The following is a 24,149-nucleotide window of genomic DNA, read 5'->3' as shown; positions in this document are numbered from 1 at the left end:
AAATCTAAGATGAGTTTTTTGGAAGTTTCTAAAATTGTAGGAGGATTACGTTGATACTGTAATTATGTAGATAATACCTACTACCACCAGCAATATTTTATTCCTAATAACATTTTTTTCCTATGCAAAAGGACCATATTGAAGTCTATGATGGTGAACGATATGACGCTTGGATTGGCAATGATTTTAGTGCATTGCTTTGGGTCGCTTATAACATCACAACGACTCCTATTGCGCCCACTCTTGCATTTTACCAAAGGCCGAACACAAAATGAGCTTAAAGATTTATTTTTCAACCTTTTTTTTTTGCTTCTGAACGTTTACTAAGAAAAGTGTCAATAAAGGTTTTCATATATGCTTTTTGATCAAATTGGAGGCTCTATGAATCCTTTTGACCCCGAAACTATCGGCTACCATTCATCGCAAAAGAATATAGTGAACAACAATATTCTGTATTGGATCCAGGTCTGCAATAACTTTTTGTTTATGTCCAGTGCATAACCTCATCCTCTACCAAAGAAATGTTTTGTGAACTCAACGAAAACTTAGTCACTGGTCTGTTTATGTACGGAAAAACAAAATCCTTTGCCGCGTCATGAAGTTCCAAAGGTATTTAACCATCAATTTCAAATAACCATCCTTTCGGTCCACTCTCCTCAACGCTGGCGATGTCAGGGAAATTTGGAGCACAAGGATTGTTAAGCCATTCGTAATTACCACACGGCAAAAAGTAGTGAAATATTGCCTGCAGAAAGGGAATTCATATCCAGAAAAACTGCATCTGAATTTTCAACGGTGCGTTTTCCAGTCGGGTCAGTTTCCAAGATACGATCCCCGTGAAAAACACACCTTCCCCTCATGGACTTCAACAAATATATGCTGATCCACGTCGGTGATCGAGCCTACTTTTTCTTGATTTTTAAAAGTTGATATTCACAGTTTTCAAGGCTTTTCATACAAAAAAACGTGTCTATAGAACGTGTCTATAGAACGTGTATTTCAACTTATTTCCATCCGTCCTCTTAAGTAGTACGACCTGAGTATGTAAATTATGCTCCCCTTTGAATATAGACTATATGCACCGATTATGCAAGTTACGTATCTTTTGTATCCATTGAGACTATAGCAATGGAATAAAGTATTTATTTCCAGGGTCCATTGATTCTATAGCGATACAATAAATTACGTCCCCCCTGGACCCATTGAGGCTGTAGCGATGGAATAAATTACTTAAAGTCTGTACCCATATAGGCTATAGTGACGGAATAAATGACGTTCCGTTTGTAATATGCTAATGAGGTGTATCATCCGTATTGTAAGCACTCTTTAAGCCCTTAGGCGTTCCTTTTGGAGTATAGGCAAATTTTGTTCCTGCTGTCCCTGCTACTTATGAACCTTATTCATAAAATATTACAGACTACTATTTAAGTCTAATAAATAGACAAGTACACATAATAATCGTATGTTGTTTCAGAGACCAAACTGGCTAAGCATGATTATACAAAAAAAAAAATCGGAAAAGAGGACCGCTTTGTTTCATTAATAATACATCCATTATTATCTCCATTGAAGATCTCACGCAAGTTTTAGGGATTTAGTTGAAATTAAAAAGCGCATCCTCTAAAAAGTGGATCTTTATTCTTTATTTGTTGGTTCTTTTTTTAATTTTTCACTTCGAAAAGAGGAAAAGTAAAAGTTTTGGCTGAAAAGATTGAATTTTTAATTTTTTTTATTATTTTTTTTTTTACTGATAGTAATTTATATTTTTTTTCTAAGTTTCGAAAAATTGAAGAAAAATTAAAGAAATAACATACTCTTTCTCTTAACTCTACATTTTAAAACAGTAAAAAACTTTAGCGGAAAGAGCGGGGTTTTGAGGAGGAAAAGCCCCTTTCATATACGGAGTAATTTCTGTTCGTTTTAAGTTTTAATGTCGCTTCTTACTTTAATTTAAAAAAAGCTTATTTCTTTTGTTTAATTTCTGGACGTTTTTGAATTAATGGATGTTGCCTCTCCGCATCTTGCCTCTCCGCACATAAATAATTAAACCGAAATTTGCATATTCATTTTTTGGGGCTAAATGGCTTTTTCATATTTTTAATCGGAAGATTTTGAGAAAAAAAGAGCAAGGGAGGAAGCCTAGTTGCCCTCTAATTTTTTGATTGCTTAAAAAGGCAACTATAACTTATAATTTTTACGATTGTTTTCATAAGTAAAAAGTATACGTAACTTACGAATTAAATTACATAGCGAACTTCTATATTCATATGTTTTTATTGCACATATGAGGGGGCTCACCCTCGTCGATACCTCGCTCTTTACATTAAAGCTGAAATTTTGTTGCAATTCCTGAAGAATGACCCCTGAATCACAAAGGCCGTAGAATAAATAGTTGAAATTACTAAAAACACTTAAGCATAAAGAGCGAGGTATTACGAAGAGGTAAACCCCTCATATGCGTAATAATTTCTGTCCGTTTTAAGTTTTAATGCTGCTTCTCACTTTCAGTAGAAAAAACTTTTCGCATTTATTTCTGCATTGTTAAATAATTCTAGAAAATCCTGCGCCCCCTCCATTGAAAGTCTTTTCCCCCATGAGATGCTCCTTCATGGAAAGATCCTCGCCGGTAACTCTCTCCCCTCAACTCTTCCCCCCAAACCAAAAAAAAAATCCCCCTGAAAACGTCTGTGCACTTCCCAATAACCATCACTATATGTAAACACAGGTCAAAGTTGTAACTTGCAGCCCCTCCCACGGGGACTGCGGGGGAGTAAGTCGTCCCCAAAGAAAAGTTATTAAGTTTTCCGATTATGTTGAATAAAATGGCTATCTCAGAATTTTGATCCGGTGATTTTGGGGGGAAAATGAGCGTGGGAGGGGGCCTAGGTGCCCTCTAATTTTTGGGTCACTTAAAAATGCACTAGAAAGTTTAATTTCCGTTAGAATGAGCCCTTTCGCGACATCCTAGGACCACTGAGTCGATACGATCACCCCTGGAAAAGAAAAAAAAAAAAAAAAAAAAAAACCCGCGATTTGTTTTCTGGCAAAAAATGCGAAATTCCACATATTTGTAGATGGGGGCTTGAAACTTCTACAATAAGGTTCTCTGATACACTGAATCTGATGGTGTGATTTTCGTTAAGATCGTATGACTTTTAGGGGGTGTTTCCCCTTTTTTAAAATGAGGCAAATTTTCTCAGGCTCGTAAGTTTTGATGGGTAAGACTAATCTTGATGAACTTATATATTTAAAATCAGCATTAAAATACCATTCTTTTGATTTAACTATTGGTATCAAAATTCCATTTTTTAGAGTTTCGGTTACTATTGAGCCGGGTCGCTCGTTACTACAGTTCGTTACCACGAACTATTTGATAATGCATCCATTATTATCTCCATTGAAGATCTCACGCAAGTTTTAGGGATTTAGTTGAAATTTAAAAGCGCATCCTCTAAAAAGTGGATCTTTATTCTTTGTTTGTTGTTGGTTCTTTTTTTAATTTGTCTCTTTGAAAAGAGGAAAAGTAAAAGTTTTGGCCGAAAAGATTGAATTTTTACTTTTTTAATATTTTTTTGTACTGAGAGTGAATTATATTTTTTTTTTCGTTTTTCTACGTTTCGAAAAATAGAAGAAAAATTAAAGAAAATAATTCTTAGTACTGTTAAAAAAAAAAATAAAGATAAAAGAATGGCCAAAATCTGACTTGCAAAAATGTAAACTAAAGATTTGAAAATTTTGCTTAAAAGTGAGTTCGTATTCCATATCATCTAAATAAATTTAATGATACTTATCAAACACACTGAATGGCATTGTGTTGATATTTTCAATTAATTGAACAGTCAGCAATTGAAACCACTAATTAAATACTTAGAGTAAAAAGAAGTTACGACACCTAAGAATCAAGGAATCAATATTTTTTTTTTTTTTCAGGTGGATATTCTATGTCATTCCGAGCTTTTGTTACCGGAATATCGCCTATTAGATGTTGCTTATATAACATCTTGGACGCAGGTAATTCGTTTTTACATCGTTAATGTCAGAACGCCACGTGTTCCCCACATTTTTCTATCACGCTTGTCACACGCCACCTGGTAACCACGATTTCTAAAATTGGACGGCCCCCTTGGTTAGGGTAGACTATATGATTCGGCAAAATTGATTTATAATCATCTAAGATGGATTTCATTAGAGTTTTGGTAAAATTAGCAATGCAGTTCTAGTCTTAGACTCAAGCTCATATGTTTTTTTTTTCTAATGCAGAAGCTAAAATTCAAAATGAACTAAGAATATGCCAAAAATTTGAAAGGTACAAGAAAACATATCAAAGCCGGTACATGTCGGCTCTAGTCGTAGCTTCCCCCGGGTTATACCCCCCCTCCTTGCGGATAATTATCCTCAGATAATTCCCTCCCTCCACTGAAAATTTCTCCACATGGAGAATTGAGAAGCCAGAGATAAAATATAAGATGGATACCTCGAAAGGTTGATCCGATGTCTTAACGGGTATCAGAATGACCAGAAATCTGATTTTCTAATGAAATTTAGCAATTCCTTTTCAGATGAATTGAATCATTCATTTTATCACATTTTCTGAGCAAAAGTACGAAACATACCAGATCAGTAGACATCGGTCTAGCATTGCCAATTGTAAAGGGTCATAAGGACTTCAATGTGATCTTATATTTTATCAAACGCATGGTATGTGAAAGGGGTGGTTTTATACTCTTTGGAAGGTGTTCATTCGATTGAAAATCATATTTCTAGTGTCCTTTTTAAGAGTCAAAAGTAATCGGATTATAAGCAGCCCCTTCTTCGCCAGTATATGTGTTGTACCTTTATAGGATGAAACAAAATCTTGTGTAATACTTCATTCGGATGTCCTTGCGGGTAAATGATATTGGAAGGGGGATAGTAATACGAAAACATAATGGCTCGTTGAGTCTTCACATGAACATAGAATTAGATTTAAGGAAGGGGGTGTAGCAATTGATATATAATTCCCCTTGATTTCCGTGAATATTCCTGGTCTACGCAATTGTTTCTCGAGTAAAGAGTAACACTAAACTATTTGTAGATTTCTAAGAAATTTTTGGCAAAGTTGCCAAATCATTTTAATTTTATTTCCTTTTTTGCATAATCCTATATCTACTAACAATGGGTGTATGTATTTTTTTTTAATGAATATTTGTTTATAAACAAAATTTGTTCGTAGGTCATAGAGGGAGAATAAAAAAGCTCTTGAAGTAGCACTTTAAGTTAACGATTTTTATTCGATTGCAAATTTAAGTGGTCCATTAATCTAGAATTAGATGCCGTGCTAGTTCACTCAATAATACAACTGTGTAACTTAACGGTTCCTAAGCTTTCAAGAGGAACATACCTCGTACGCATAGTTGAGATAAAGATTAGTTAAGAGCTTTAGTAGCTAAAATGTTGCCTGTTTTATTATTTTGTCATTATTCTGTTTTGATTTTTTCAGAAATATAGGTTTTTTCAAGAACTAAATTTTTTTAGACCTCGAAAACTTCAGCTCCGTAGAACCTGAATAAACTATTTTTACTTTTTAATGTCCTATTATTCATTGAAGAGTTGACAATAAGATTAGATCAAAAGATTATTATATTCATTTGCATAGTCAAAATTGAGTTTGTCTGTCTTGGTCTCTGTTTAAATTTTACCATGACATTAGTTAAAGTTACGAAAAGGCATGTCTGTTGCGTTTAATTTTACTGAAGAATAGGATTTTTATTGCAACTAAAAACTGACATTCACATAGGAATTTGTTTCTGAAGGATATGACATTTGTTTGGGGGGGGGAGGTGTTAGTTTCAAGTTTGAAATTGTCCAAAATTATGATACTTGTGGGTGAATATATAACCAAATAAATCCCTTTCCAAAGACCCCATCCCTTTCTGCTATGTGGTTATCATGAAAAATAGTTTAAATAGAAGACCCCCTTGATTTCAAAAACGTTACCATGTCAAACTGACAGCCATAGAAAGTTGAGGGCATTTCATTCCAATATAAATTTCTATGCATCTCCCATCCCCTCTTGTCCCTCCCCAAGAACTGTAAGATGGACCTGCCGCAGCAAAGAGTCCTTATTCGCTGTCCTGTGTAGAAAATTAGCATTTCGGCCCTTGATTTAGGCGGTATGAACAAAATTCCAAGATACCTGCTGCATTGTAGTCTGAGAATCGTGTTGCCAATAATAAAGATGAATTATTTATCATCTACATCATACCGAGATATATGACTCTCATGGAGCAATTGAATAAAAAATATGGGAAACGAAATTATTGGCCTACGTAAAAAAATGAGCATTATTTAATACAACGCTAACAGGAATTCTATAAAAACAAGACTGGTAAGATTTTTTTTTTGTAAAAAACAAAGACAACAATGCGGATGGTAAATTCTTTATGCAAAAAAAAGATCAAGTTATCCTGCTTCAGAAAGGAAAGAATTCAAAATTAGGACAAATTATATTCCGAACATGTTGGTGGCTGTGAGAATATGTTATTTAGGATCTGCTCCACCCTCTCCAGTAATATGAAAGGAACCTACTTTCGCAAAATCACAACTTGAGCCCTATTTGGTGTCGAAAGAGGTGAAATCTTCAAGCTAATGGGTTCCTTTAGAGAAGTCATAGCTCTTTGAAAAAACTTGGTAGTTTCAGCTAATGGTACAGGATTTTGCGTACAGTTTTTCTCCATGAACTGTCTACTGTTTTACTCTGATATTTCTAGCCAAATTTTGAGCTCCTCCCCCGAAAGAGCACTCGTTCTTTTGCATACTTAAATTTGCGGATAAAGCAAGTGATACATATCCCAGGCAGAACTTAGTTTTGTTATGCCTTCTGGACGATATTTTTTAACATGTTTTTAATTTTTGGTTACAAAGTCTGTAGTCCTACAATCAGTAGGAGCTATGTGCTATTTTATTTTATACTGTTCTTTGTTAGGACAGGAGACAATTGTAACATTGAACTGAGAGATTAAATACAATTATTTTATTTAAAATTTTCAGAAATCGTTCAAGTTTCTGTTGACAAATCAGATGTTTTGTTAAAGCCCTCAAAAAGTTACTGCATTTTATGCAACTATGTCTACATGCTTTTTAAAATATTAAAAATCATATTTGATCTTCGTATTCAAGTAGATGTTAATAGCATTTGCTACTACAGAGTTATAGAAAAATACTTTTTTTTGTAAAAAATCGATTATATTTTTAAAAATTATTTTTGTTAATTACGAAAGATTCTTCAATACATCAATTTCCTTTCAAGTGAGCCATTAAACAGCTCTCTATGATTTTCCATTGCGCCGCTAGCTGAGGAGAAAAAATCGGAAAAAAGATGCCGTCAATGCAGAATATCGTGATTGAAGCCACTTTTCTCGTTTTTCAAGCCAAATTATTTTCTTTGTTGTTCAAGCCAAGAGACAATTAGTCTCGTATATAGAGGTAGTTAACAAGGCGGTTCTAATAGTGTTCTTTGTTTTTTGATATGCCTCTCCTTTTAGGAGCTATGTGCTATTTTATTTTATACTGTTGGACTTGATCATTTCTTACTAGTTTGCTAGCTACCGGTGCAACACGGATGTTGTCGTAACCATGGTCCTACTGAAAGAATGACTTTTTTCAAGTATTAAGCTGTCCATTAGGGAGCCCAGCACCATCCCGTACCTCAGTCATAAGTTTGTGGAATCTACCAAACACAAAAGCTTGAACACTTGTTGAGCCTTCGTAAGGTTTAACGTATGTTTTAGCTGTGAGAGATAAAAAAAAATTTGTTAATTTACATAAGGACTGCCCTCAAATTTAGAATTACTTGAATGGGTAGGGTCTGGACCTCAAGGCCCCTTCAGTGCCTCTCTGTTACTGGCAATTAATCCAGCAGAAAATGAAACTCCAAATTGAACTGAACTCTAGATCTGTCGACTAAGTCGTTTTTCAGAAAGTTCAGACTCCATGGCGTCTTGATATGTCCGAGTTGGGCCCATGGTTAAAAAATTAAAGAAAAAAGAACAGGTTTTTTACAACTGAAAGTGAAGAGCAACGCCAAAACTTGAAATAATCAGAAATTATATGATGTAGACCGTCCCTTCATCGACATTCGCTCTACTCGCTATAGTCTTAAAGTTCTTTAAGAATGCTACTCATTCCAATTCAAGCAGGTTTTGTTTAAGGAATTGTGAAAAAAAATTAAGTTTTAGCGTAGAAACCAATGGCTGAGGCAGGGGTAGCCCCCCACCATACGGATTTCTAATTTGTGTTCAATTTAAGTTTTAATTTTGCTCCTTACTTTTAGTTAGAAAACTTTTTTTTGAATTCCTCATCATTTTTCAAATCATAACATGAAATCCGCCTTTTCCCCATGGGAAATTCCCTTGCATCAATTCTTCCCGAAAGATTCTCCTTGCTGTCATTTGACTTTTTCATTTAGTGGATGATCTTTTTTTTTTCAACCATGTCGGAAACTCCCGCCATCCTCCAGTGAAAATCGCTCCCCACGGAAATACCAATTCGAAAAGCACAGTATTTTTCCCAATAAAAAATGCTCTGTAAACAATGGGCAAATTGCATAAATTACAGTCTTCCTCCTCCCGTACAAAACTTCCCCTTTGAAATTCCTCCTCGTCCCCCAAAGACCTCTTCCCCGCGGAAAATATACCTCGTGGGAAATCACTTGTGAAAGTCTTCGTATATTTCACAACAACAAATACTATATGTGAATAAAGGGCAAACTGCAAAAACAATAGCCCCTTCCCTAGAGTTCGTATCTATAGATCTCGTATGTATAACTTCTTCCAATCAAGTTTCATCCCAATCTCTCCACTCTAAGAGTTTTCCAAGATTTCCGGTTTCCAAGATTTCTATTTCCCCCCTCCAACCCAATATGTCCCCGGAGCCGATTTGAATTGGAAATGGAGCATCTGAGACATCACCCATTCGTAAGATACCTCGATTTTCACGAGAATTCCGGTTTCCCCCTCCAACTCCCTTCAATGTCACCGGATCTGGTCATAAAATGAGATTTTTAAAACACAAGATCCTTCTAGATATCAAATTTCATTATGATCTGACCACCCGTTCGTAAGTTACAAATACCTCATTTTTCTAATTTTTCCGAATTAATTCCCCCCCCCCCCAACTCCACCAAAGAGAGCGGATCCGGTCCGGTTATGTCAGTCACCTGTCTTTGACTTGTGCTTATTTTTTCCACCAAGTTTCATCCTGATAGCTCCGCTTTAAGCGTTTTCCAAGATTTCCGGTCCCCCCTCCTAATGACACTGGATCCGGTCGGGATTTAAAATCCCTTGCATTAATTCTTCCCGAAAGATTATCCTTACTTTCATTTGAACATTTGTGTTGCGACAGCAACACTTTGGTTTTGTCCCGTTTTTTTTTTAATGCCACCGATGTCGGCTTATTCCCAGAAACTGGTAAGGGTCCGACCTGTGCGGTTTTTACGTAAAGTGTGGACCTCAGGCTGGTTTGATGAATATGGTATTACATTTTGGAAAGCTCCGCAGATCTCTTGCCTGGGGCCAAAAAGGATGGTTTTTGCTTGTCCACGAGCCAGAGCCTATGGTGTGCGAAGTGAAGTGGAATTATGTAGCCTATGTCAGAGAGGAGTATCTGAAGTTGTGCAGCCAAGCTTTCTTTTCATCAAACCATGTTTCTGCTTTCGAGTGGAAAGCTCCGTTCTAGCAGGCAAGCAGGCAGGCACCACTTTCAAATTGAAGATGGACTAAAATCTATAAGTGTTAAATATATGCGGTAGTTACCCGGCCCCACAGCCAATATATCTTCTTTGGGTGATAAATAGAAAAATTTACAGAAGCAAAAAAGCGGCATTTTCCCACGGGTCCGAAAGTGCTACCGTGATTTTCGCTGGGTTTATCATTTGTTTTTCCGGACTTGGGACTGAGGTAGAGAAATGTTATCAGATGCACCTCTTAAACTTTAAAAGTTCTGTCATTGCTAAAGAAATTGGAGCCTATCCTTTGCCCCTTTCTAAGTGGTGACTTTAGAAAGTTGGCCTACGGCAAAAAATCAACTTTTGAACCAAGACAGATATAATTTTTTTCGACGGCAATCGATAGCTCCTGATGAGCTGATCAAAGTATACGTCATTAATTTTTTTATACAAAAATTCCTTCATGAGGTATACTAGTTTGAAAGTTTCAAGTGGTTGACAACTCCAGTAGTAGGGTACACACTGAAACCAAAAACAAGCCGATATCAATTGTGAGACACGTAGGGGACTTATAAGGAAAGGTCAGCTGTTAGCTCATAATCATCTTCGGCAGTGAGGGGTTTGCAAATTTTGCTATTTTGTGTACCTATTATTTGTTTCCAGTGTATTTGATGCTAAGACCGAGTTTGTTCCAGTGGTAAGACATGTAGGGGACTTGTAAGTAATAATTGTCCGTTAGGCTACAATCATCTTTAGTGAAGAGGAGTTTGTAACTTTTGCTAGTTGGTGTAGGCTACCCATACTCACTGTAACCTAAAATTAAGTGTTTGCGCAACGGGTACAAACGATAACGTAAAACAACGAGGCAGTTTCGTAATAATTAATAGAGTGTCATCTATGGTATTTTGATTCTGAAAAGTTACGGATAGCTTTATAATACGAACTAGATTATATAAGATACAAGCTGTTGGGGTGGCGCTTCGCGCCACCCCAACACCTAGTTAGTGGGGGCGCTTCGCGCCCCCCCCCAAGCCCCCCCGCGCGCGTAAGTCGTTACGCGCCATATTAGTTACGCGCCATTGTAGTTGTGTCCCTATGTCCCACCTGTGAATATAGATAGATATATATATATATATATATATATATATATATATATATATATATATATATATATATATATATATATATATATATATATATATATATATATATATATATATATATATATATATGTTTTTAACTACGTAAAACTTGCGAATATACAACATTCTTTGCTGTCCCATTGTCTGTGCATATAAATAGATTGTCAGGTATACCGACTCTTGAACATGCAACATATAATGGTCCATGGGAAAACAATCCGTATTCAGATCTATACCTCATGATTCTAATGATTGCCCTTGAGCTTTGTTGATGGTGATTGCTAATCGACCATTCCCTGAGTCGCCATCGTCATTTATATATCCATCGTATTTTATATATTTTTTTCTTTTTAGTTTTTTTGTAGTTTTTACCTTTTTTTTAGTTTTTTTAGTTTTTTTTTTACTTATGTCCTGGTCGTCATTTATACTCCCTGTGTCCCGGTGCTTTGTTGATTGCTAATCGAACATTCCTTTTGTCCCGGTCGCTTTCTCTTTGAGTGTCGTCATTTATTTAGATTGTCAGGTTTACCGACTCTTGAACATGCAACATATAATTGTCCATGGGAAAAACAATCCATATTCAGACCTATACCTCATGATTCTAATGATTGCCCTTGAGCTTTGTTGATGGTGATTGCTAATTGAACATTCCCTGTGTCCCGGTCGTCATTTATATTCCCAGTATCCCGGTCGTCATTTGTGTCCCAATGTTCCAGTCTGTAATTTCTCTTTGAGCGTCCCGTTCGTCTTTGTTTGATGGTGAGCTTTGTTGCCCCTTGAGCTTTGTTGATGGTGATTGCTAATCGAACATTGCCTGTGTCCCCGTCGTCATTTATGTCCCCCCTGTGCCCCCGGCGTCACCGTTGTAGTTATAGCCCTGCGTTCCGGTCGTCATTTATATTCCCTGTGTCCCGGTCGTCATCCCGGTATACATTCGTTTTTGAATTGGTATATGATGAAATAAATTTTTAATTTTTTCCCTTTTTTTCCTTTTAGTTTTTTTTTTATTGGTTTTGACCTTTTTTTAGGTTTTTTAGCTTTTTTATTTTTTCTTTTTAGTTTTTTTTTGAAGTTTTTATCTTTTTAATTTTGTTTATTTTTATTTATATTTTTTTAGTTTTCTTTTTCTCCTTTATTTTTCAGTTTTTTTCCTTTTTTTAGTTTTTTTTTCTTTTTTAGTTCTTTTAGTTTTTACCTTTTTTAGTTTTTTTTAGTTTTTTAGATGAAAATTTTTTTAGTTTTTTTCCTTTTTTTCTTTTTAGTTTTTTATTGGTTTTTACCTTTTTTTTAGCTTTTTCAGTTTTTTTTCGTTTTTTCTTTTTACTTTTTTAGTTTTTATCTTTTTTATTTTTTTTTATTTTTATTAATTTTATTAGTTTTCTTTTTCTCTTCTATTTTTCAGTTTTTTCCTTTTTTTTAAGTTTTTTTTTTAGTTTTTAGTTTAGGTTTTTTTTTAGTTTTTAGTTTTTTAGTTTTTTTAGTTTTTTAGCTTTTTTATTTTTTTTATTAGTTTTTAGTTTTTTTTGTAGTTTTTGCCTTTTTTTAGTTTTTTCAGTTTTTTTTTTTTAGTTTTTAGTTTTTTACCTTTTTTACGTTTTTTACGTCACCTGATCCACAGATCCACAGATCCATAGACAGACAGACAACTTATTTTTCAGCGTCACCGTTGTAGTTGTAGCCCTGCGTCCCGGTCGTCATTTATATTCCCTGTGTCCCGGTCGTCATCCCGGTATACATTCGTTTTTGAATTGGTATATGATGAAATAAATTTTTAATTTTTTCCCTTTTTTTCCTTTTAGTTTTTTTTTATTGGTTTTGACCTTTTTTTAGGTTTTTTAGCTTTTTTATTTTTTCTTTTTAGTTTTTTTTGAAGTTTTTATCTTTTTAATTCTTTTTATTTTTATTTATATTTTTTTAGTTTTCTTTTTCTCCTTTATTTTTCAGTTTTTTTCCTTTTTTTAGTTTTTTTTTTCTTTTTTAGTTCTTTTAGTTTTTACCTTTTTTAGTTTTTTTTAGTTTTTTAGATGAATTTTTTTTTAGTTTTTTTCCTTTTTTTCTTTTTAGTTTTTTATTGGTTTTTACCTTTTTTTTAGCTTTTTCAGTTTTTTTTCGTTTTTTCTTTTTACTTTTTTAGTTTTTATCTTTTTTATTTTTTTTTATTTTTATTAATTTTATTAGTTTTCTTTTTCTCTTCTATTTTTCAGTTTTTTCCTTTTTTTAAGTTTTTTTTTTTAGTTTTTAGTTTAGGTTTTTTTTTAGTTTTTAGTTTTTTAGTTTTTTTAGTTTTTTTAGTTTTTTAGCTTTTTATTTTTTTTATTAGTTTTTAGTTTTTTTTGTAGTTTTTGCCTTTTTTTAGTTTTTTCAGTTTTTTTTTTAGTTTTTTACCTTTTTTTACTTTTTTTACGTCACCTGATCCACAGATCCACAGACAACTTATTTTTATATATATAGATTGTTACAAGTCTTGATCCGTCACGATGTCTACGATTGAAAAGGATAAAGTTCAACTGGCTGCAAAGTCAATTTAGTCCCTTCTTTCGATATTCTTTTGTTATTGTTGTTTTTTCAACGCTGAGGAATAGCCTTTGATCATGTGATTACTGATCGCGTTCTTCTTTGAACATAACGTTTTAAAAGCTTCGATAGGCTGACAACTTCAGCGTTTAACCGATAGCAAAGAAATAAAACCAAAGTGTTGCTCTCACAACACTTTATTTGACGAAGCCAGACAAAGGTTGCCGCAACACTTCACGTTGCTCAGGCAACGTAGGTCTAGTTTCATTTAGTGGAGGATCTTTTTTCAACCATGCCAGAAATTCCCGCCACCCTCCAGTGAAAATCTCTCCCCACGGAAAGACCAATTCGAAAAAACACAGTATGTTTCCCAATAAAAAATGCTCTGTAAACAGTGGGCAAATTGCATGAATTACAGTCCTTCTCCTAGTGTACACAATTTCCCCATTGAAATTCCTCCTTGTCCCCCAAAGACTTCTTCCCCGCGGAAAATATACCCCGTGGGAAATCATTTGTGACAGTCTTCGTATATTTCACAACAGCAAATACTATATGTAAATAAAGGGCTACTGAATAACAATAGCCCCTTCCCTAGAGTTCGTATCTATAGATCTCGTATCTATAGATAAAGAGCAAACTGCATAAACAATAGCCCCTTACCTAGTGTTTTTTTTAGTGGAGGAGGCATATCGTCCCAGAGGTATAGTTACTTGACCTATCAACTATGATGAATCAAGTGACCATTTCAAAATTTGGATTGGATATAATTGAAGGAAAAATGCATAGGGGAGGGGCTAGTTACTACCCACTCTTTTAATGGCTGATTAAAAAGGCACTGAAAATTTGCAGTTTCTTTTCGAATGAGCCTTCTTCCGATCTACTAGGATCGTTTGTTCAATACGATCACACCTGGGGAAAATGGAGAAGAGAAAAAATTAACAAATTAGTACGCATTCGTGATCTTTCTTCTAGTGAAAAACATACAAAATTCCATATTTTTGCGGATATGAGCTTAAACCCTAATCCGTAGGGCTCTCTGATATTTCATTAACAATGGATTGGTTTTCATTAACATCACGTGCCTTTTTAGGATATTTTCCAGCTTTTTGAAAACTTGGCAAAGTTTTTCAGGCTTGTAGCATAGAAATATTAAATAAATAAAAAACACAGAAAATGGAATTTTTTAAATCTTATTCTTCTGCTCTATTAGTTAATATCAGTCAAACTTCTATTTCATAAAATTGTTGGATTATCTATAGCTTTAAGCAACAGCTATGGGCTAATTTTCACAGAAAATACCTTTTCTGGTGAAGGCATTTCCAGGAAAGGAAATGCCTTTTATGGACTTTTTCGGAAAAGTTCATAGCTAACATGCCAGTTCTGTCTCGTCAGAAAAAAAAAATACTTCTTGTTGAATCAGGCAATGTTTGATTTTTTTATTTTTTTCGCAGTTTTTTATTTTTAAATTTGAATATGAAAACGAAGAAATTTAACAACCTCGGTGCATTATGCGGGACAATTAGTTACTCACGATGAGTAATTGCCGAAATTTGATGAAATGACTTTGCACTGTAGGCCTGTCCAAAGACTAGGACAAAATACTCATTTGGCTTAACACCATGAAGCTGTTACTAAGGGACTAAAACAATAAAGGGGTTTTCTCACTGTATCATTTACGTGTAGAATTGACTAATACCCGCAAATTTCAGCTCTAAAAACAGATCCGGTGTGCTATACAACGAGTACCTGAAGTTATTCTATCAAGCTGCTCATGATGCATTCAATAGGTTCCTGATCTTAAAAATGAGTTTGTTGTACTGTTTCTTTTATTTTCTATGCATGTCTTCTGACAGGTTTGATAGTAGTTTACAAATGTTTATAAGATTGTTTTGATCTTTCAGGAGGAGCCATTGCGACTTTTTTATCGGATTTATCAAATCAAATGTTTTGAAATTCCAGAGCCCTCTCCAATGAAAGTGGAACGTCAAGATAATAAAGCTGTCGAAGCGACCGGAGAAAAAAGCGCTGAAATTAGTGGTAAAACCCTTATTGAATTGTCTGCCTCTGATGCTAATTTAAATGAGACGCGGGGCATCAAACGACTTTTGCTGGAAAATTGTAACACAAAGCCGAAGACAGATGTGAATATCATGTCAAAAAAGAAACGTCTAAAGGAAACCAGTCAAAGTGAAAGGCTTAAATTGGTCGCAAAAGTGAAATCAGAAAAATATAATGGACATTCTGAATTGGGAACAAATGATATCTCTTATTCATTTAACAATGGCGTAGGAAATAAGCCCAAGACATCTTCATACGAAAAAAGTTGCCCGAATCAAAAGAATTTGACCTCAGTCCCTGTAAAAAAGTCAAGCGTAAAACCAAAAAAGAACGAAAATTCTCAATTGCAAGAGGCAAACCACGACCTAACCCCTCTGCGGCCTGATAGCTTGTCCTTACCTCCAATTTCACGAATCGATCCCAAATCACCAACAAAATCTCCAGTTAGAACAAAGAATAAAAGTGTTAGTTTGAAGAAAGAACTGGAAAATAATGAAAAACATGATCAGATTGATTCAGGTTACATGTTGAAATCCAATAAAAAACTGTCAAATATAATCGGAAAAATAGACAAGATAAATATATCCAGAAATTTAGAAAAAGGAATTTCTGTGGCTAAAAAAACATCAATTGGAACTGGCAAAATTAATGAAAGTGTTTCAGCAAGTCTTATAGAGGTAAAGGGAAATGAGCCGAAAAGAGTAGAACTCATTTCTGACATGGCCTCGACTGAAATCAAAGAAACAGTAATTCTGAAAGAGACGGCTTCCGAACAGTTTTGTGATAAAGACCAGGTTATTGGGACTGGAGCAGCACAACTTGATGATGGAATTGCTAAAAATCAGTCAACCCTATCTGTTAACCAGAGTGTTTTTACATTATCATCTGAGAGCGAAGAGAACATAAGAAATGGCTTGGATTTTAAAAATGACAAGTCTGAAGATGAACCACCTTCAAAGAAAAGAAAAACCTCTAGTGGTGGAATTATAAAAATAATGCCAAATCTAATTGCAATATCTGAAATATCAACACCGCTTATTACACGCAGTATACAAACTAAAAGTGGTTGCAAAAAACCAGAAGTCAAACCATCCGAAGCTCTCAAAAGAGATGAATCTGTGAAGCTTTCCCTGAAAGAAAGTAGTTCATTATCTCAATTATCTACTCCGGTACTCGACTTGTCCGAAAAAACACCAGTGCCAATTTGGAATCTCTATTCTAGAAATCTGAGTGTTAGTAACTCTCATAAAAAAAGGTCCCCATCACCTCCAGTAACGGTCAGTACTTCGAAAGCGCCTGCTGTTACTATAACAGAGAAAGGTTCTACACAAGTATCATCTCCAGTGACAAAAATACAGAAAGAACCTTATCAACATGAAAACCCCGTTTTTTCCCACTTTGGTAATAGTCCAATACAACCATATAACAGTGCCAAATCGTATCATCCAAACACAGTGGAAAATCAAATGCTTCAGTCAATGGCACTTGTACAAAGGCAACATATGCACCAACTGCAAGCTGCCATGTACGCTTCTTCTGTTTCTAAACAACCAATTCCTGCAAACTCACCCTTGACAAATCCTGCTGAATTTGAAAGGGTAAGAAACATGTTGACATGGAACGCTCTCGCTCAGTTACAGAGCCATAGATCGCCTACTGCAGTCGCACAAGAAACCTCTCGTATGTCGTCTAGTTCTCCTTCTGGTCATATATCAAATATGACGAAATCTAAAGCTCATTCTAACATATCAAGTAATGACTCATTGAGCATGAATTTTCGACACTTTGTTCAATCGCAACAGACACAAGCTCCGTCAATACAAAATCCCAGAATGGGTTTGAATTCTAGTGTTCGTGAAATCCCTAACCCCTCTCTCTTGCAGCAAAGAAGACTAACGCAACTATTGCATGCAAGTGTTTCTCAAGAAAGTGTCACCAGTGCGGCCCCTGAGACTCCAAGTCCGAAACAATTTATGGAGACCAAACTTGCTGCAAATAAAGAATTAACGGTTAGCATAATCAGTATAGGAGATAAATCGAAGAAAAATTTTGAAGGAAAACGTGATTGAGTTTAATTGTTATAATATTGTTGTGATTCCAGGCTTCTTTTAGCGGTCAGAAGCAGTAAACTGTTTTATGGAATAATTTATTATCACTAATTTTTAAGGTATTCTTTCTATCGAGCATTCAGCCCCTCAGTTTTTGCCTAGTACTTTATTTTTTTGGAAATTGTGTATGTTTCTTTTCTTTTTCAAATATCTGGTTTGCATGAAGCTTGAACTCGTATTTAGCATGAACGATTTATTAATAAAACAAAACTATGACCCTGATCAACGGAGAGCAGAGTTCAATGTGTCACCTTAATGCAGAAATAAACGGAAAGCAGCGTCAAAGAAACAACATAATCTTCAGACATAAGGAAAGATCGGATCAGAAAACAATAGTATAAGTGGGTAAAAACAGAGCAGGCCAACCTAGGGAGACTATAATAAAAAAAATCAAAACCCTAGCCAACGGATAGCAGAGACCGATGTGTCAGTTTACTACAGAATGAATGGAAAGTAACATAAGTTACACAAATATCTTTAAAGAGGAAAAAGGCCAGACGAGGTAATAAAATACAGGCTGAAAAAAAAAGCGAAATAGGCTAGCCGAGGACGATTTTTCAAAATTGAAACTGAGTCTATCATTTATGAAACTGTATTAGAATACTAGGATTTCTTATGATAGTCCTCACTGGCCTTTTTTATCAAATGCTAAGTGCAATCATTAAATTTTATTAATCCTGAATAGTATTTGTCAACATCTAATGCGATTATGTGTTTTAAAAATCAAATAAAACAATTTTGTTGTTTGGACCAAATTTGCACAAAGTCCGATTGTTTTCTATTGTTTAAAATTGTTTTCAAGCCCGCTTTCCTAGGTACATTTCACCCCATAATGTCAGGCTTGATAGCAACAATATATTTCCTGAAATTAAACAATTATCCTGAATGGTTTCTATCAACGGATAATTCGATTAGGTGTTTTAAATTCGAGCAAAAACACTTTTAGTGTTTAAAACAATAATTACACCAAGTCCCATTGTTTAAAATTGTTTTCAAGCCCGATTGCTTGATAGACACAATATATTTCCCGAAATTAAGCAATTATCAACATCTAATTTTATTAGGTGTTTTAAAAATCGAATAAAAATTTTTGTATTGTTTAAAACAAAACTGCACAAAGTCCAATTGTTTAAAATTGTTTTCAAGCCTGATTTCCTAGGAACATTTCACATCGTAATGCTAGGCCTGACAGCAACAACTTATTTCCCTGAAATTAAACATTTATTCTGAATGGTTATTTGTTATTCCTGGGGTAAAATCATCCACATCTAAATTGATTAGGTGTTTGAAAATTGTATGCTTATCACCATGTTAAAGTGTAAAATATTAAAGCGTCTTGCCATTGACAGGTCTAAAGGTCGTATCGGACATTTTCAGATTTCTGAACTAATAACCAAAATGATTTTGCTAAGCTGTTCGCAAAGGGAAGGTCAACAGGGCAACATAGATCAGAAGGATCAAAATGTGATTGAATACATAAATGCTAGTTAGAATTCAAAGTTACCATTTATCATATTGTATAGGACCATAAAATTAATCATAAAACATTAGATTAAGAAAGTAAGGAAAGAAACAGACATCCGATTTCTGTGTTTTATCTGTTTTGGACAAATCTTTGGGGAAATGCAGAATAAGTTCTTTTTTTCTTATCAATATATCTACGTTATAAAAATGTAGGGAATTGTGTTGTAGAAAATCTGTTGTATGGAAATCTGAAACTTGAAAGTGGAAACTTTCAGGGAATGTTGAGATGTAATTTAAATGCACTTTGTGCATCTAGCATTTTACAATAACATATTCGTGATATCTCATAACGGGTTTGGGTATCATATTAAAATTTTCAGTGAATGTTGAGCAAGATGCTGAACTAAAACAAGACTTTCTAGATATAGGTCGTGAAAAGGACTCAGTTAAACTAAAAAAGTAAGTAAAGATAAACTTCAGAGAATGTGGAGGGGGGTGTTAAACTAATTCAACATAAACTACATACATTCATCTAGTCAATGAGCATATTTGTAAGATCTTGGGAGCAATTAATCAATCAATCAATCATTTATTATGCTAAAAAGAAACCAAGTAAGACAATTACAAACTTAAGAAGGTTACTTGGCCCAAGAAGCTTGGCTTGTAGTGGGATACACAATACAATAATAAAACATTGGACTTTTAACACTAAAACACATTCAATAATAAAACACTGGAACAAAACAAGGACAGAGATACATATATATGGAATAAAAGAGATAAGAGACAACTATAAATTGTGATAGAATAAATAAAAAACGAGGGAAAAAATTACTGGACTTGAAAACCCGCCGAGAAACTGCCTTTGCAGAGAGAGACAGAGGGACATCAAAAGGGATGGAGTTCTGTAGTAAATTGATTGATAAACACGAGACCTCCGAGCTGCTGTTGAGAATCGTCTAGGTAAAATAAATCTGAGAGAAGAGCTGCGCAAAGAAGAAGAGTACTTACCTGACCCTGTCCGTGAGAAAAACTGCTGCAGAGACGGTGGAAGTTCACCTAGAAAAGCAGAATACGTTAAATAAAAATTAATTTTACCCACAATACGATCTAGCGGAGCTATTCTAGCATCATTATAGAGATCAGAGGAAGGGTATAGCCAAGGGAGAAGAAAAGTAACCTTCACTGCCCTGAATTGGTTACATTAGTTGGTTAGACCATTAGTTGACTACACCATTAGTAACCAACTAATGGTGTTGACTGTAACCTTTCAGGGAATACTGAGGAGGATGCTGAATTTTATCAGAAAACCCTTTGTACTTCCAGGTTGTCAAAACAATGTATCTCCGATATTTCAGGAACGAATGAGGGTGTCGAGTTGAAGCTTTCATGGATAATTAAGGAAGAGTTTGGCTTAAATCAAAGGACACTACCTGTATGCAGGTTTTCAAAATGATTTTGCTACAATCAACTTCTTATCCGAGATATTTTTTCAGGGGAAGGGGTGCCAAAAAAGTTTTCAAAACATAACTTAAGTTTTTTTGTGTGTTTTGTTATTTTTGTGAGTTAGAAAATTTTTTAGGGGGGGGGGTCAAACCGAACACCTTCACCACTCCTTGGATAGACGTTTTAAAAGGGCGTAGCTGCCATATTTCAGAACCTTCTAAGGATATGAAGCTGAACCGTTCAGGGAATGCTGAACTGAATAAAAGACATTATATGCATCAAGGATGTCAAAAGAGTGTTTAAACTTTCACGGAATGTTGAAGGAGATGTTTAACTAAATCAAGAGACGTGTGTGCATCCAGATGGTCAAAAAGGCGTATCTGAAGTTTATCAGGAAAAACGAACTTGAAAATCTTAGGCAATAAGGATTGAATTAAGAGGGGAGAATCATGTAAGTTTTGAAGTTTGAGTTGAGAAGAGCTCGAGGAGCTTATCAAGGACAATAAATGCTTGAAGAATCATGTGTTAACGTTGGTCCTAGTGCAAAATTACCTTTTTTATATTGATCTCTTAAGATTCTTCCAATCATAAAGACACTTCAGTTAATGTTTTGGAACCAATGGAACCTGTGCTGGAAATAAATCTGGCTCCGTTAATTATTGTGCACTATTTTTTTTTTATACTTTGGACCAATAGCCAAATGCTTTTATTAAACGAGCCCAAAATGTGTTTATTTACAAACAAACAGTTAAAGCAAATTATAATAGAATAAGATATTTTAATTGGAATAATTGGTCAATATTCATCTATATTCAAGGTTTTAACATGACAGGGGTCAGTGTATCTTCAATCCTATAGGAGGCCAAAATTTATCCAGATTTTATATAGATTTATTTGAACAATATTTCTTCTGCCCATATATTCAAAGTTCTATAGTGTAACTGTTATTACAATGGCTGCAAAAGTATTGCCCAAAATATAAATATAAAGCCAAAACGTTAATTTTACGCTGAAAACCGAAAAAAAAACTTTAAAGGTATTACAGGGGAGGAAAAATGCATTTTTTTTAAAAAAATCTTTGGGGGGAGGCTGATAATTTGCTATTTTTGTTTAACTATATCAACTAAAACATCAAAAGAAGCATTTTTCGAAAAATATCAAAGAAAGTGGTATTTAAGTTTCAAAATGTATGTGGGAAGTGCGAATGTGACACCACTATCCCTCTTGTGTCCATTATACAATGTCCATTTGTCCAATAAGTCGCTTATTTTTGTGGATTTTTTCGCGTTTCATCCCCCCCCCCTTCCCTGCAGTTTGTCATACGCATCCCGAAAAAAATTTCTTCTTAATTGCCCATATAGAACCATGCGGTTTTATCGTAAGTACGACAATACGGCCTTTTTTTTTTAAGAAAAAAGAATCAAGTATGATTTTAAAACTAACTCGAGAGAATTTCTTCTTGATCCAGGATAATGTAGTAAAGGTTTTGCGCATCGATATCTTCTAATGTCACTTGAAAAGAAGGAAAAACAATCTTCCCAAGTAGAATTTATTAGACGTGAACTTCCGAAACCGTTCTGATTTATTCATTTATTTACTTTCATCGTTTGAGATGGATGGAAAGACAGACTGAAGTCACACTTCGTAGTTGGAGCTTACAGGAGAGCATCAAATACACGAGCAAAGGGTGGCAGATGGTGATGAAGTAACTCCACCTGTCCAAGCCAAACAATGCGCCAGAAACGACAAAGTCATATGGTAGCTCTAGTGTTTACCCATGAGCCTGTTAAAACGGATTCAATTTTACTGAAAAAAAAGTTTGAACTCTAGATATTGTTTTAGGAGCTGTTTTAAGAATGATGGTTTGTCATATATTGCTCAACAGGCTTGAATATACTTTGCTATCTATCATTTCTTTTTTTCAAAATAAATTATTTTCTTGTTCGAAAATGTACTCGGATAGAGAGTTCATTTCATGTTCTGTTTTAAAGGAGGGGGACGACAGAAAATTTTCTTCTAGGGTCACCGAGAGACCAGAAGCATCCGATTTACCTCACCATTAATGTGAGGGTATTTTCATTTTTGATGCAATACTTCCGTAACTGTGAAGGACTGTAGGGAACATTGCTCCATGGCTTTTTTAAGGTATTACTATGGATCCACAGGGTTCATTTTAGAGGCATCGCTTTTTCATTTCAGAGGCGTAGTTTTGGTTTTGGTCGGAAAATCGCTCCTGAAATACAAATAGATTAAAGTTGTTTATCATCCTGCAAAATGGGTACACATTTATTGTATGTTAAATTATTTGTCTATGTTACTTTGCATGTTCGAAGTATGGTTAGTGTCGACTTTCACCGGTGAATGTCCAAAATTCCCTTTTCTCTGCTTGGATTCAAGTAGCTTTGCTAATCAGCTTTTTCAATCTTATGCATGTTTTGGCCGTAGAAAGTAAAGCTAGGTTGGGTTAGGTTCAATTAGGTTGTAAATATCCGAAATGGGTTAAAAACCTAACCCAACCTAACATAAACTGTCACCATCAAACCTTGCACAAACATAAAAAAGTTGACTGGTAATGCTGACTAAATCCAAAGAGAGAAAAAAAGGTATTTCGGACATTCACCGGTGAATGTTTGATGTTTCACCAATTTCGGACATTCACAGTAACATATATTTAACTTTAACTTGTTTTGGTATGCTATAAAATTGCGGAAAGAACAGAAAAGAAACTTATAATTTTGGTTTCTAGTCATTTCTATCTTAACCATATTTCTTCAAATTAGGGATAAGAGTTTAATTTATATCTGTCAGTGAGCCATTAGAATTTGAGTCGAAAATATAAATTATTCGTCGTTACATTGTTCAAAGAGTAGTATAATCAGTCTTTCCCCTTAGCAGCCAACTCTTTAACGTCAAAACTCTTGAATTATCCTTTTATTGCGAAGCAAAGGTCCCAATCCCGGAACGAAAGATCATTCAACCTCAAACAGTTAGGTTCTTGTTTTACAATACCATAACTATAATCGAAACAATTCTATGCCTATCACCTGTGAATTTTTTGGGTACACTAGATACTCTCTTATTGGTGGGTTTATTGCCCTTGTTATCCTTTCCTAAAATCCTTCCTTGCCTGAACTCCGAAGCGTCGAAAATCCTATTTTCTCATTTTGATCATCATTTATCTTTTTGAATGTTTTGAAAATACTAGTGTGTTGTTCCTGCTCTATAAGTCGCTATTATTTTGAAGTGTTTCGTTCGGTGTCCTTACTTTTCAGCCGCCATGCCACGTAACACGTAAGAACTGTCGGAGCAAATCTTACTGTATTATTTTTTAATTTAAAAATGAGACTTGTTGATAAAAATATCCGAAGCTTTCCTAATTTTGTTGGAAACTGAAAGCGCATTAAATCTGACCTTAAAATGCAGTACTTACCGTTTGTACTTTTTTGTCTATTTCCATATGCTTTAATAGGGGCCCGGCTTATTACCCCCTCGTGGAAAATCCACATCCTCTTTGGACTTCACCATGTGAAAAATTTCCCTACATGTAACATTTATCAGCCGCAGAGAAAGTACGGCAAATAGAAATAATGAAGAAAAAAAGGAATTTTGGAATAACCAACCTATACTATAGATAGGATATTTGGTGTAGAATATTTTCTAGTATTGTTTAAACAAAAAAATTGTTTCAGAGCCTAGGATAAGGGCCGTAAATTA

General features: G+C 34.7%; 1 protein-coding gene across 1 annotated transcript in view; it reads left to right on the top strand.

Moving 5' to 3' along the window:
- The window catches only part of LOC136031417 (uncharacterized), an 80,990-nt gene extending 61,892 nt beyond the window's left edge, over window positions 1-19,098 (top strand). Inside the window, exons 8-9 of the mRNA XM_065710977.1 lie at window positions 3,931-4,011; window positions 15,261-19,098. Coding sequence (XP_065567049.1) covers window positions 3,931-4,011; window positions 15,261-17,486 — 2,307 coding nt within the window. The 3' untranslated portion in view covers window positions 17,487-19,098. The remainder of the gene's footprint in view (window positions 1-3,930; window positions 4,012-15,260) is intronic.
- The last annotated feature ends 5,051 nt before the right edge of the window (window positions 19,099-24,149 follow it).

Source organism: Artemia franciscana, chromosome 1 (assembly GCF_032884065.1).
Source record: "Artemia franciscana chromosome 1, ASM3288406v1, whole genome shotgun sequence".
In the NCBI taxonomy this organism is placed as follows: domain Eukaryota; kingdom Metazoa; phylum Arthropoda; class Branchiopoda; order Anostraca; family Artemiidae; genus Artemia; species Artemia franciscana.
The sequence above is the reverse complement of the archived record's forward strand: the minus strand, read 5'-3'. Positions and strand labels throughout refer to the sequence as shown.